The 14919-nt window shown below is 44.6% G+C and overlaps 1 protein-coding gene across 1 annotated transcript in view; it reads left to right on the top strand.

Moving 5' to 3' along the window:
• The window catches only part of ADAMTS19 (ADAM metallopeptidase with thrombospondin type 1 motif 19), a 422212-nt gene that overhangs the window by 219236 nt on the left and 188057 nt on the right, over positions 1 to 14919 (top strand). Inside the window, exon 10 of the mRNA XM_075341865.1 lies at positions 7481 to 7621. Coding sequence (XP_075197980.1) covers positions 7481 to 7621 — 141 coding nt within the window. The remainder of the gene's footprint in view (positions 1 to 7480; positions 7622 to 14919) is intronic.

Raw genomic sequence — 14919 nt, 5'->3', positions numbered from 1 at the left:
ATTAATTTGTAATACTATTTTTCAACTTTTTATGAAGGTTGTAGCTACTGTAGCTATAATCTGTAGGAATGGGAAGCTATGATATAAGTTGAAACACATTTTTTTTTTAATATTGAAGCCAGTAATTGGTCAATGGGTTAATATAGCATAAAGATACCTGGTAACACTAAAAATGTCTAATATTAGGTGAAATAATTAAAATTCCTCAAAAACCAATAAAGAGAAAGCAAATAGCATTGAAGTTATTTTTTTCATTCTAGCAAAGTTCTTTCCAGGAAACATTTGTACTGAAAGCAGTGGAAAAATGACAGTTTCCTATACAAAATTACTATACATACAGTTTCCATTATATACATCATTTAAGAACAAATCATTTTGGTCTTGAGCTGCCTGCATAGCTTTACACTAGTGTTTATTTTCACTTCAAAAGCCAAAAAAGTGTTTTGATTACACCTGGTTCATTCATATGTGTTTAGTTGATATGAGGTGATAAATAACTCAATGTAGTGTCTAGTATTGTAAGATGCAAAGCTGAAAGCCCTTTTGGCAGAGTTCTGCTAGACAAACTGAGAAGAGTTCATCTTTAAACTCCATTACAATTGGCATCAATTTTTTTTTGCGAGATGATCACAACATTTTCTGGCAGCAGCTTTCTTACAAAGGTTTTATAAGTTAAAAATATTTTTGTTGACTTGACAACCATGTGTTCAACTTGTAATGAGTTTATTTGCCCGTGGCTTTTTACAGGAAAAAAAGAGCAATAAAATTCTGTATTTATTTTAAAGACCCAAGTCTCCAATTATACAAAACTAAAAAGGATCTATCATCAGTCTAGAATTGCCCGTTTTATTTAATAAAATGGTGGACAGATTCAGACTGGTAATTTTCTAAATAAAAGTTCTTGACACAAGTTCTCAGAACATTCTCTAATGTCCCCCCAAAGGGCACAACTTTCTAGATAAAGTCAGGCTTAAAGGGAACCTGTCAGCAGAAATTTCGCCCAAAACCTAAAAGATTCCCCCTCTGCAGCTCCTGGGCTGCATTCTAGAATTATGCATTCTGTTATTATTGTGCCCCATGTGAGACCAAAATAAAGAGTTTATAAAGTGGTACCTTTTTGTATTCAGATTCTGTAAATGTGACACGGGGGCGGGCTTTCTGGCGTCCCTTATTCTGGCTCCTGGTCCTGTATGCCGCCCCCATCGCTCCTTTCCATAGCTGATGCACCGCCCACTGCTCCAGCCATCCCCGCGCATGCCCAGTGCCAGTCTCACGGGACTGAGCAGTGTGACCGCTGGTGACGTGTGCGCAGGCAAGTGATTATGGGCGGGACTGTGATTGTTATCAGCAAGTACCCGCCCATAATCTCGTGAGCACGCAAACCTCACCAGCGGTCACACTGTGCTCAGGGTAGTGCTAGACTGTATGGGCTGCTTCTAGGGATGACTTCCCTTTTGTCACGTGATAGGGGCGTGTTCAAAATACTATCACGTGACAAAAGGGACGTCATCCCTGAAAGCAGCCCATACAGTCTAGCACTACCCTGAGCACAGTGTGACCGCTGGTGAGGTTTGCGCGCTCACGAGATTATGGGCGGGTACTTGCTGATAACAATCACAGCCTCGCCCATAATCACTTGCCTGCGGACACGTCACCAGCGGTCACACTGCTCAGTCCCGTGAGACTGGCACTGGGCATGCGCGGGGATGGCTGGAGCAGTGGGCGGTGCATCAGCTATGGAAAGGAGCGATAGTGGCGGCATACAGGACCAGGAGGCAGAATAAGGGACGCCAGAGAGCCCGCCCCCGTGTCACATTTACAGTAGCTGAATACAAAAAGGTACCACTTTATAAAGTCTTTATTTTGGTCTCACATGGGGCACAATAATAACAGGGACCTTTCTAGAATGCAGCCCAGGAGCTGCAGAGGGGGAATCTTTTAGGTTTTGGGCGAAATTTCTGCTGACAGGTTCCCTTTAAACTTTTGGAGAAGACAGAAAAAAAGACTGTTTTTGACTTCACACCAAATTCAGGAATTGTGTATGGCATTTTGAAAAATTTGGTACCAAAAATTTAAACTAATACCACAAGGCAAAAAAGGAAATTGACATAAAAACACCCCACAAATGATGAATTAGGGCATTAATGTGCAGGCTGAATGGAATAAGTACAAGTCAGCCTTTCAGAGAACAAAGTCTTGAAAGGAGGAGGCATGAGTTTTACTTAGAAAATATATAGGTCACCTTCCTTACAAGTATATTTATATCTAATTCTATGTCTTTGTAGAAAATATAGAGCTCTGCTGTTTAACCCCTAATATGTCACTGTCAATTGCTGGCACCAGTCTTTAACTCCTTCACCCCCAGGTGATTTTCCATTTTTTCGTTTTTGTTTTTTGCTCCCCTTTTTCCGAGAGCCATAACTTTTTATTTTTCAGTCAATCTTGCCATATGAGGGCTTGTTTTTTTGTGACGTGTTGCAATTTTAAATTAAACAATGAGTTTTACCAAATAGTGTACTGGAAAATGGCAAAAAAATTCAAAGGATGGAAAAATTGTCAAAAAAGTGCAATTTTACGATTGTTTTGGGGGTATTTTATTCACCATGTTCACTATACAGTAAAACTGATATGTAATTGTGATGTGTCAGATTAGTACGAGTTCATAGATATCAAACATGTATAGGTTTACTTTTATCTAAGAGGTGAAAAAAATCTGAAGTTTGTCCCAGAAAAGTGACACACTTTTTGCGCAATTTCTGTAACCCGTAGCGTTCTCATTTTTTGGCGATATTGGACTCAGTGACAGCTTATTTTTTGCATCTCGATCTGATATTTTTAATTATACCCTTTTTATGCAGATGCTACATTTTGATCGCCTGTTATTGTAAAATGTAATTTTGAGGTTTCCATTTTTTACCGCTACGCCGTTTACCAGATTAATTGATTTCATATTTTGATGGATCGTGGTTTTCTAAATGCGGCAATACCAAATGTGTATGTATATATATATATTTTTTTTAACCATTTAACCTTCAATGGGGCGAATGGGGCATGATTTGAAGTTTAAGGTTTTTTCATTTTTTTAAATGTTTTAAAACTTTTTTCTACCTTTTTTATTTTACTAGTCCCCCTAGAGGAGTATAAGGATCAGCAGTCTCATCTCTGATTCATTTCTGTTGACAACCATCAACTCCCCATGATTGCGTCACAGGGCCTCATGGTGGCGAGGAAAGGCGATTTCCCTGCCACAGACATTTAAATTGTGCTGTCACATTTTGACAATGTGATCTAATTGGTTAACAGATGCCAGTGGATCAACGGATCCACCTGAGACTGTTAGCCAAATATGTCGGCTGTTCAAATCAGCAGACATGTGCAGGGATTACCACTGGCTCACTGCAGCAGCCGGCGGTAATTACACTTTCATGATTTAGGACATATCAGTTCATCCTCAGTTGCGCAGGGGTTAAGCTGACAAATAAATGATGTGGATTCCCCTATATTTTTTGATAACTGGCCAAGGTAAAGGCAGAAAGCTGAGAATTGAAGCCCGTAGTTGTCTGTTTTACCTGCACTGGTTATAAAGAATAGTCATTTTTTTTTACCTTCTTGTTCACAGCAGCGTACAGGCAACTTCCACATGCAATAGTGCTTGTTGATTAGCTGCACTACAGCCTTTCAACAAACTTTATTAACATACGAACAGTACCCAAAAAGCGATGTCAGACACTGACGTATTGTAAACGTCTGTGTTCAAGTCCGAGCACCTGACATCCGGTGTCTATTATGAATCCTGAACTTTACTATTCAGGTTCGCTCATCCCTATTTGCAATATTTAGTACCTTTTTGCAAAAAATATCTATATCTCTATCTTCCATCACTTCATTGCCCCCACAAAAAACTAGGAAACGTCCACCGTCTTTCTGAACTCATTACTTTTAAAAACTGCTTAAATCAATCTTGAAGCTGGATATGTACTTTTAGCCTATTCAATTTTGCTGTATTGAGCTGGTAATCTAATTAGCTCTCTGCTGGGATCCATGGGCAGGGCTCTCTTTTATATGAATCCTAGCAGCTATTCTTTAGCGGTCAGTTAATAATAATAATCTTTATTTCTATAGCGCCAACATATTCCGCAGAGCTTTACAATTCAGGAGGATCATATACAAACAAGTAACAGTTATAAAAAATGCAATATTTAAAGGGAAAAAAAGACAACCCTGCTCGTGAGAGCTTACAATCTACAATGAGATGGGGAAGGGGGGCAAGGTACAAGTGCTTATTTACAATGACAATCCAGCCATCTCAAGAAAATGGGGGATAGATAATGGCTTCCTGGATCAGTTGGCCAGAGCCTTGAGATGCATTTGGGTGCCATGGAGTTTGATGTGGGGTAAGTTTCTGAGAAGTTGGAGGGATTAGGTGAAATTAGTTTGGCTAGGGATTGTGATAAGCCACCCTAAAAAGATGCGTTTTTAGGGTGCGTCTGAAGCTGAGTAAGTTGTGATTCGTCCTAACTTCTGGGGGTAGAGCGATCCAGAGGTTTGGTGCAGCTCGGAAGAAGTTTTGGATTCGGGAGTGGGAGGTTCGAATTAGTGTGGATGTTAGTCGAAAGTCATTTGCAGAGCATAGAGAATGGGTGGGATGATAGACAGAGAGGAGGGTGGAGATGTAGGGGGGTGCCACATTGTGGAGAGCTTTGTGGGTGAGAACAAGCAGTTTGAATTGGATCCTGTGATATATGGGCAGCCAGTGCAAAGACTGGCACAGAGCAGAGGCATCCGAGTAGCGGTTAGCCAGATAAGTGACCCTGGCTGCTGCATTGAGGATGGACTGTAGAGGAGAGAGTCTAGTTAGGGGGAGACCAATTAATAGAGTGTTACAGTAGTCAAGGCGAGTGTGGATCAGGGCCACAGTGAGGGTTTTTGTTGTTTCCATTGTGAGAAAGGGGCAGATTCTAGAGATGTTCTTGAGGTGCAAGCGGCAGGAACAGGCAAGAGATTGTATGTAAGAGGTGAAGGAGAGATCAGTGTCAAGTATAATACCCAGGCAGCGGGCTTGCTGCCTAGGACTTATCGTTGTGCCACACACAGAGAGGGAGATGTCAGGTTTAGGAAGGTTGGAAGATGGAGGGAAAAGAAGAAAATTTAGTTTTGGAAAGGTTTAGTTTCAGATAGAGAGCAGACATGACATTGCAAACTGCAGTCAGGCAATCACTGGTGTTCTGTAGTACAGCGGGGGTGAGCTCAGGGGATGAGGTGTATAGCTGTGTGTCATCAGCATAAAGATGGTACTGAAAGCCAAATCTGCTGATGATCATTCCAATTGGGGCAGTGTAGAGGGAGAAAAGAAGAGGGCCGAGGACTGAACCTTGAGGGACCCCAACAGTGAGAGGAAGAGGAGCAGATGTGGAGCCAGCAAATGATACACTGAATGAGCGGCCAGAAAGATAGGAAGAGAACCAGGAAAGCACAGTGTCCTTTAGGCCAATAAAATTGAGCATAGAGAGAAGGAGATGGTGGTCAACAGTGTCGAAGGCGGCAGAAAGGTCAAGAAGGATAAGCAGAGAGGTGGTCACCATTACGTTTTGCTGTAAATAGGTCATTGGTCACTTTGACAAGGGCAGTTTCTGTTGAGTGTAAAGGGCGGAAGCCAGACTGTAAAGGATCTAGAAGAGAGTGAGTGGAAAGGTAGCGGGTGAGACTAGAGTAGACCAGGCGCTCCAAATGTTTGGAGATGAAGGGGAGATTGGAGACTGGTCTGTAGTTGCTTGTGCAGGATGGATCAAGAGAAGGTTATTTTAATAATGGAGTAATGACAGAGTGTTTGAGGGAACAGGGGAAGATACCAGAAGAGAGAGAGAGATTGAAGATGTTAGTTAGGTGAGTAGTGACAACCGGAGAGAGGGACTGGAGTAGGTGTGAGCGAAAGGGATCAGTAGGGAAAGTGGTAGGACAAGAAGAAGAGAGGAGCCTGGAGACTTCCTCTTCTGTGACTGGGTCAAATGTGGAAAGTGAGCTGGATGGGATATGGGGAGGGATGTGATTCACAAAGCTTGGTGGCTGGGAGCTGATCTCGCGGCGGATGTTTTTTATTTTCTCTGTGAAATACGAGGCCAGGTCATCAGCATGAAGGTCTGTGATAGGGGTCTGTGCTTTGGGACTGAGGAGGGAGTGAAAGGTGTCAAAGAGCTTTTTTGGATTTTTGGATAGTGAGGAGATAAGGGTGGTTAAGTAGGTCTGTTTAGCAAGGTGAAGGGAAGAGTTGTAGGTCCTTAACATGAACTTGTAGTGGATGAAGTTTTCTGGTGTGCGGGTTTTCCTCAATAGGCGTTCGGCACTCCTAGAGCATCGCTGGAGAAATCAAGTTTGTGATATGAGCCAAGGCTGTTTTACTCAGTGTTTGGAGGTTCTGAGAGTGAGGGGTGCTACTTGGTCCAGGGTGCTTCTGAGTGTTTCATTGTAGTGGTTTAAAGCCAGATCAGGACAGGAAAGTGAGGAGATGGGGGATAGTGATGAGTGTAGAGAGTCTGTAAGTGTCTGAGAGTCAATGGCCTGTAGGTTTCTGAAAGTGTGATAGGTGGGAGCATGCTGGGGCGGATGAGGGTTTGTGAGCTTGAAGGAGAGGATGTTGTGGTCAGAGAGGGGAAGAGGTGAGTTATCAAAGTGAGAGATTGAACAGAAGCGGAAAAAGACCAGGTCAAGGGTGTTACCATCTTCATGTGTCTCAGAGGATGAGAGCTGTGAGAGGCCAAGGGAGTTGGTTAGAGATAGAAGCTGAGATGCAGATAGGGAGGAGGGGCTGTTCATGCTTCAGTTGATTAGTTACTTCAGCTAGACCTGTTCTCTTTGTTACTTTGCTCCTCTATGCTATTTTATATTTCCCATTGTCTGACCCTGGCTTGAATTTTAATCACCCACTTGAATTCTGATTTTGTTCCTGTCGACTTCTCAGTATTGACTTTGCATGATGATCCCTCTTGCCTCTGGTTCACTCCTCCGATCAACAGTCCTTCCATGGAAGTAATCCAGTGGACCCAATTGTAAGATCACATTCCTTTACAGGGTTTAGGATGAAGACCAGGATAAAGGTTCCTCTAGGATCTTCCAGACAGATTGGCTTGTGCCAAATCTGTCTGACATAGCCTTTTTGAGCCTGTTTCCTCTCACAGATGTAATAGGCGAGTTTATGTCATGTGATTGCTAATAATAATGTATGCTCACACAAAGAATGGCTTTTTCTGATAAGTCACTTTTTAATGTCTTTACAGACAATATAGTGGTATGAGATAAATATGTTCGCAACACAACTGCAATTAATAATCTTTTCGATGGTTTAACATATAAAACACTCTACAAAGAGTCTAAATAAGTTTTCTTTTCATGTCTAATAACTATATAGGAAAAAGTTCTGGTTTTGTTATGAGATATTTATTTTTAATTTTTGAGTTTGCTTTTCTCTTACATGTTATGAAATCAGCATGGGTATAAACCATGACAATGACCACCCATCCTGTGCAGATGGTCTTCATATTATGTCAGGAGAATGGATCAAGGGGCAGAATCTTGGCGATGTTTCATGGTCCAGATGTAGCCGGGAAGACCTTGAAAAGTTCCTAAGGTAATTAACTTATGATGAAACAATATGTTAAGTAATGTGTTCGAAAGTCTGTTGTAATGTTATTGTAGAGTAACAAGTAATAATGAGTAGTGTTACTGACTACATCGTAGAACACAAACTTAGTGATGCTCAGAGAGCAATATAAATATAACATTATAAATTGTACGATTTTTACCTGACATGGCCTAATTAGATTGTCTTATATAGTACAGTCCAAAGCAGGTAACAAATTAATTCTAACAAATTGATTCTTAGTTATAATTAGTGATCGGCGAATAGTAAGATAATCGGGTTCGGATTATTCGTACTTAATACCTATTGCTATTCCAGTATTTGTCACGAATAACAAACCTTATGCAAGTTAATGGAGAATTTAAGTATTTTTCTGGGAAATGTTCAAGAAAATGCTCGGGTTCCCCATTGACTTGCATTAGGTTCATTATTTGTGACGAACACTGGAATAGTACTAAGTATTCAGTACGAATCTGACCCCTTACTATTTGCTCATCACTAGTTAAAACACAACTTGCTGCATAATTATTTAACCCCTTCAGCCCCAAGCCTATTTTGACCTTAAAGACCAGGCCATTTTTTGCAATTTTGACCAGTGTCACTTTATGACGTTATAACTCTGGAACGCTTCAACGGATCCCGGTGATTCTGAGATTATTTTCTCGTGTCATTTTGGGCTTCATGTTAGTGGTAAATTTAGGCCGATATTTTTTGCGTTTCTTTGTGAAAAAAACAGAAATTTCGCAAAAATTTTGTAATTTTCAAACTTTTAATTTTTATGCTCTAAAACCAACGAGACATATGACACAAAATAATTAATAAAAAACATTTCCCACATGTCTACTTTACATCAGAACAATTTGGGGGGAAAAAAAAAATTAAGGAAGTTATAGGGGTTCAAAGTTTATGAGCAATTTCTGATTTTTACAACAAAATTTACAAAGCCACATTTTTTAGGGCCCACATCACATTTGAAGTGATTTTGAGAGGTCTACATGACACAAAACACCCAAAAGTACACCATTCTAAAAACGGCACCCCTCAGGCTACTCAAAACCACATTCAAGAAGGTTATTAACCCTTCAGGTGCTTCACAGTAAATAAAGCAATGTGGAAGGAAAAAATGAACATTTTACTTTTTGCAACAAAAATGTTAATTTAGCCTCAAATATTGCATATTCACAAGGGTAGTAGGATTAAATGAACCCCCAAAATTTGTTGGGCAATTTCTTCTGAGCACGCAGATACCTCATATGTGGCGAAAAAACACTGTTTGGGCACACGGCAGGACTCGGAAGGGAAGGAGCGCCATTTGACTTTTTGAACAGAAAATTAGCTAGAATCGTTAGCCGCACCATGTTGCGTTTGGAGAGCCCCTGAGGTGCCGAAACAGTGGAGCTCCCCCATATGTGACCCCATTTTGGAAACTAGACACCTCATGGCATTTATCTAGATGTTTATTGAGCACTTTGAACCTCTGGGGGCTTCACAAAAGTTAATAGAGTTGAGCCGTGAAAATAATAAAAAAAAAATTTTACCACAAAATTGTTACTTCAACCAGGTAGCTTTTTTTTTCCACAAGGGTATCAGGAGAAATTGCACCATAAAATGTATTGTGCAATTTCTCCTGAGTACACAGACATCTCATATGTGGTGGAAATGAAATGTTCGGGCGCACAGCAGGGCTCAGAATGCAAGGAGCGTCATTTGACGTTTCAAACGCAAAATTGTCTGGGATAATTAGCGTATTCCATGTTGTGTTTGGAGACTCCCTGAGGTGCCAAAACATTGGAGCTCCCCCACATATGACCCCATTTTGGAAACAAGACCCCCATGGCATAGAAAAAAAAATAGGGTGCACGCACAAATGTTCTGCAAAAAAAGGGGGGGGGACTAGGTGGGATGGAAAAAAGAAGTCCTGTCCAAAGTCGAGTACAACTGCAGGACGATTGCTGATCAGGTACCTAGTTGTACATGTTTTGTTTTGTTTTTTTTATTTGGGGTGCACAAAAAAAAGCAAAAACTAAAGCAACAATTACGTACCTGATCAGCCAATCACGCAGCTGATCAGCACTTGGCGGCAGGCAGGTGGGGGAGGGGAGGGAGTGGGAGATGCGATTGGGGATAGTTAGAAAAGAGCCACGAACAATACTTACAGGATGGATCAGAACAGCGGCAGATTGGGGGGCGGCAGATGGGGGGGGCAGCGGCATATAAAGGGAGCATCTGTGAATGTGAGACGGCGGAGGCTGGGATAGGGTGGGGGCGGATGGGAGACGGCGCAGTGGATGCAGGAGCGGCAGAGGATGGGGGGGAAGGGGTGATGGCAGGAAAGGGGAGTGGGAGGTGAGATTGGGGATAGTTACCCTACAGGATGGATCAAGGCAGCAGGATCACAGGAGATGAAGGAGGCAGCAGATCGGGGAGGGTGAGAGGTGGGAGAGGTAGCGCAGCGCAGATCACGGGGGAGACAGGTGAACAGAGCACAGATCACGGGGTGAGAGGTGAGCAGAGCGCAGATCACGGGGGTGAGAGGTGGAGGGAGAGTGGACAGCAGATCACGGGGGTGACAGGTGAGGGAGCACAGATCACGGGGGTGACAGGGGAGGGAGCACAGATCACGGGGGTGACAGGGGAGGGAGCACACATCACGGGGGTGACAGGGGAGGAAGCACACATCACAGGGGTGACAAGGGAGGGAACACACATCACGGGGGTGACAGGGGAGGGAGCACACATCACGGCGGTGACAGGGGAGGGAGCGCACATCACGGGGGTGACAGGGGAGGGAGCACACATCACGGCGGTGACAGGGGAGGGAGCACACATCACGGGGGTGACAGGGGAGGGAGCACACATCACGGGGATGACAGGGGAGGGAGCACACATCACGGCGGTGACAGGGGAGGGAGCACACATCACGGCGGTGACAGGTGTGGGAGCACACATCACGGCGGTGACAGGTGAGGGAGCACACATCACGGCGGTGACAGGTGAGGGAGCACACATCACGGGGGTGACAGGGGAGGGAGCACACATCACGGGGGTGACAGGGGAGGGAGCGCACATCACGGGGGTGACAGGGGAGGGAGCACACATCACGGGGGTGACAGGGGAGGGAGCGCACATCACAGGGGTGACAGGGGAGGGAGCGCACATCACGGGGGTGACAGGGGAGGGAGCGCACATCACGGGGGTGACAGGGGAGGGAGCACACAACACGGGGGTGACAGGGGAGGGGGGGGTAGCTGACCAGGGGGGTGAGAGGTGGGAGGAGCGTGCAGCACATCACGTAGGGGAGGGGGCGAGCAGCACATCACGGAGGGGAGGGGGCGAGAAGCACATCACGGAGGGGAGGGGGCGGGCACCGATCACGAGGGGTAGGGGCCGGGCAGCAGATCGGAGGGAGCGGTGGCACTATGACAGATGGAGGAGGACAGGGATCGCGCAGCACATCACATGCTCCGGTCTCATAACAGCATGGGACCGGAGCTTGTCGCCCTGCCATTGCACTGTGTACACTCACTGTGCTGGCATGCTGCAGGGACGACAAGTGAAGCTGATGGGGGCGGTCACCGGTAACACGTCCACTGTGATTGGAGAAATCGGTCACAAGGCCGATCTCTCCAATCAGAGCTACTGGAGCTGGGGGAGGGTGATCCAGTGAGGTCACCCAGCTCCAGCCAATGGCCAGTGCTACAGCTTCACTGGCCAGGGCTGGATTTCAATGTTTCAGTCATTTTAAATGGCTGGAACATTACAGTGGCTGTGATTGGTTGAGCGCCGTTCGTCAGCCAATCACAGCCTCCGTAGGTCCGGGGAGGAGGCACCACCCCTCCTGAGGTCAGGAACAGGTCCCCTCCTCCCCGAATCTGCGATTTATGTTAACATATTGCAGTCACCGGAGGCTCCGGTGCCGCGATTCCACCATGACGGAAAGATCCGTCCTTGGTCGTTAAGGCCCAGGGCACAAGGATGGATCTTTCCGTCCATGGTCGTGAAGGGGTTAAAGAGAGCCAGTCACCAGGATTTTCATATATAATTTAAAGCCAGTGCTATACTGTTACTATCATTTTGATTCTCTACATACCTGTAGTGGTCAGCTCAGTTGTTTAAGTTTTGAAATCCAAAAAAGTAAAGTTAATAAAATTAGCTGCTTGTTGAGTGGCAGTTCCACTGGAGCAGATCATATATTCATAGTTATCCCCTCCCTCTGTTAGAATTAGCATAAGCATTATGCAGCGACACTACTCTGTCCTCCTCCATCTGGACCTGTCCTCTGCCTTTGACACAGTAGACCACTCCCTTCTACTACAAATATTCTCGTCTCTGGGCATCACAGACTTGGCGCTATCTTGGATCTCCTCATACTTAACCGACCGAACTTTCAGCGTCTCCCACTCTCACACCCCTTCCTCATCTCGCCCCCTACCTGTCTGGGTCCCCCAAGGTTCAGTTCTTGGACCCCTGCTGTTCTCCATTTACACCCTTGGCCTGGGACAGCTCATAGAGTCCCACGGCTTTCGGTATCATCTCTACGCTGATGATACGCAGATCTACCTCTCTGGACCTGACATCACCTCCCTACTAACCAGAATCCCACAATGTCGGTCTGCTATTTCATCCTTTTTCTCTGCCCAATTCTTAAAATTGAACATGGACAAAACAGAATTCATTGTCTTTCCCCCCCATCACTCAACTCCCCCACCTGACATATCCATCAATGTCAATGGCTGCCCACTCTCCCCGGTCCCTTGTGCTCGCTGCCTGGGAGTATTCCTAGACTCTGATCTCTCTTTCAAGCCACACATCCAAGCCCTCTTCACGTCCTGCCACCTCCAACTTAAAAATATTTCACGGATCCGAACACTCCTTTTCCAAGAAGCTGCAAAAACATTAGTACATGCCCTTATTATCTCCCGCCTGGATTATTGCAACCTCCTGCTCTGTGGCCTCCCTTCTAACAGTCTCGCACCCCTACAATCTATTCTAAACTATGCTGCCTGACTAATCCACCTGTCCCCCCGCTACTCCCCGACCTCTCCTCTCTGCCAATCCCTTCACTGGCTTCCCATTGCCCAACGACTCCACTTCAAAACCCTAACCATGACCTACAAAGCCATCCACAACTTGTCTCCTCCTTACATCTCTGACCTAGTATACCGGTACTTACCTGCACGTAACCTTCGATCCTCACAAGAGCTCCTTCTCTGCTCCCCTCTCATCTACTCTTCCCACCATCGCATCCAAGATTTCTCCCGTGCCTCCCCCATACTCTGGAATGCTCTGCCACAACACATCAGACTCTCGCCTACCTTGACAAGCTTCAAAAGGAACCTGAAGACCCACCTCTTCCGACAAGCCTACAACCTGCCGTAACCCTCAGTCTGATGCAGCGCCGCACAATCAGCTCTACCCTCACCTACTGTATCCTCATCTATCCCTTGTAGACTGTGAGCCCTCGCGGGCAGGAACCTCTATCCTCCTGTACCTGTCTGTGTCTTGTATTGTTTATGATTATTGTACTTGCCCTATTATGTATACCCCTTTCACATGTAAAGCGCCATGGAACTGATGGCGCTATAATAATAAATAATAATAATACTACAAATGATTCACTTTATTTGTTGAAGGACCTGTGTGAGATCATACCAATGTGATTAGAAGGGGCTGGACCTCAGCCACCAAAGCTGGATTCCAAGTCACATGGGTATGACCTCATAGGTCCTGCAACAGACAAAGTGAATCGTTTGTATAATACTTATGCTAATTCTAACAGGGGGAGGGGATAATTATGAATATATTATCTGCTCTTTTGCTGCTGTCACTCAACAAGCAGCTAATTTTATAAACTTTTCTTTTTTGGATTTCAAAACCTAGACATTCGAGCTGACCAGTACAGGTATGTATAGAATCAGCCTGATAGTGCCAGTATAGCATTGGCTTTACCTTAAATACGAATATCCTGGTGATTGGTTGCCTTTAATATCAGTCTTCTGTTGTAGTAGTGACTTAAAACTATGTTATTTTTATATTTTGTGTGGCATATGTTTTCAAAGACAAACACTTCCGTGACAAATATGGTAATATTTTAGAGTTTGTTTATTATGGAGATTTATACATTAAATAATTTGAGAGGTAGATCTTACCACAGTATAAAATACAAAGGGCTGGTCTTACATTGACTGACTCCCTTACTACACATTTTGAGAAACCTACAGTATACGATAATGTACCTAATTCTAAGCACTATATGTTTCCTTAAAGTGGTAGTCTGATCTCCAAGATTCTATCTCTATATGTACACTGTTTCCATGAAAATAAAAGCTACTCCGAAAATAAGCTCTAGCAGGATTTTTCAAGCCTTTTTGGAGTATGCTTATAATATAAGCCCTACTCCAAAAATAGGCTTTAGTTGCATACCATACTATGGTATAATAGTATCCTGAAATGGGCCTTGGGCAGCCCTTTCAGGATATGTAACTTTTATTCCTGTATGTTACCCCGTTGCATTGCTATACACAAACAAATGCAATAGGCCGTTGTCCACAACAGCCTTATTAGTTATTACGTGATGTGGCCCTGCTCACTTGACGAAACTGTGAGAAAGTATAACTGTTTTGAAGGCTCAATGTATAGCTTCAGCTTTTAGTGCTCTGCAGGTTGAAGAATCCAATGTATAAATCAGCTAAAGGGGATACGGATATTCGAAGCTGCTGGTAGCTATTACATGCAGATATCCAGATAATTCAGGGTATTGAAATAAGGGGTACTTTACATGCTGCAACATTGCTAGCATTTGCTAGCGATGTCGAGCGCGATTGCCCCCGCCCCCGTTGCACGGCTGATATGTGGTGATCGCTGCCGTAGCGATCAATATCGCTATGGCAGCGTCACACGCACGTACCTGCTCTGTGATGTTGCTGTGACCGGCGAACCACCTCCTTTCTAAGGGGGCAGTTCGTTCAGCGTCACAGCGACGTCACAGCAGTGTCACTGAACCGCCACCCAATAGAAAAGGAGGGGAGGAGATGAGCGGCCGGAACATGCCGCCCACCTCCTTCCTTCCTCCTTTTCCGGTGGACGGAGGTAAGGAGATGTTTGTCGTTCCAGTGGTGTCACACATAGCGATTTGTGCTGCCGCAGGAACAACAAACATCGTACCTGCAGCAGGACCGATATTATGGAAATGAACGACGTGTCAACGAGCAAAGATTTTGCCCGTTTTTGCGCTCGTTGATCGTCGCTCAATTGTGTTACACACTGTGATGTCGCTACCGGCGCCG

Source organism: Anomaloglossus baeobatrachus, chromosome 1 (assembly GCF_048569485.1).
Source record: "Anomaloglossus baeobatrachus isolate aAnoBae1 chromosome 1, aAnoBae1.hap1, whole genome shotgun sequence".
In the NCBI taxonomy this organism is placed as follows: Eukaryota; Metazoa; Chordata; class Amphibia; order Anura; family Aromobatidae; genus Anomaloglossus; species Anomaloglossus baeobatrachus.
Note: the sequence above shows the minus strand (reverse complement) of the source record. Positions and strands in the feature narration are given on the sequence as shown.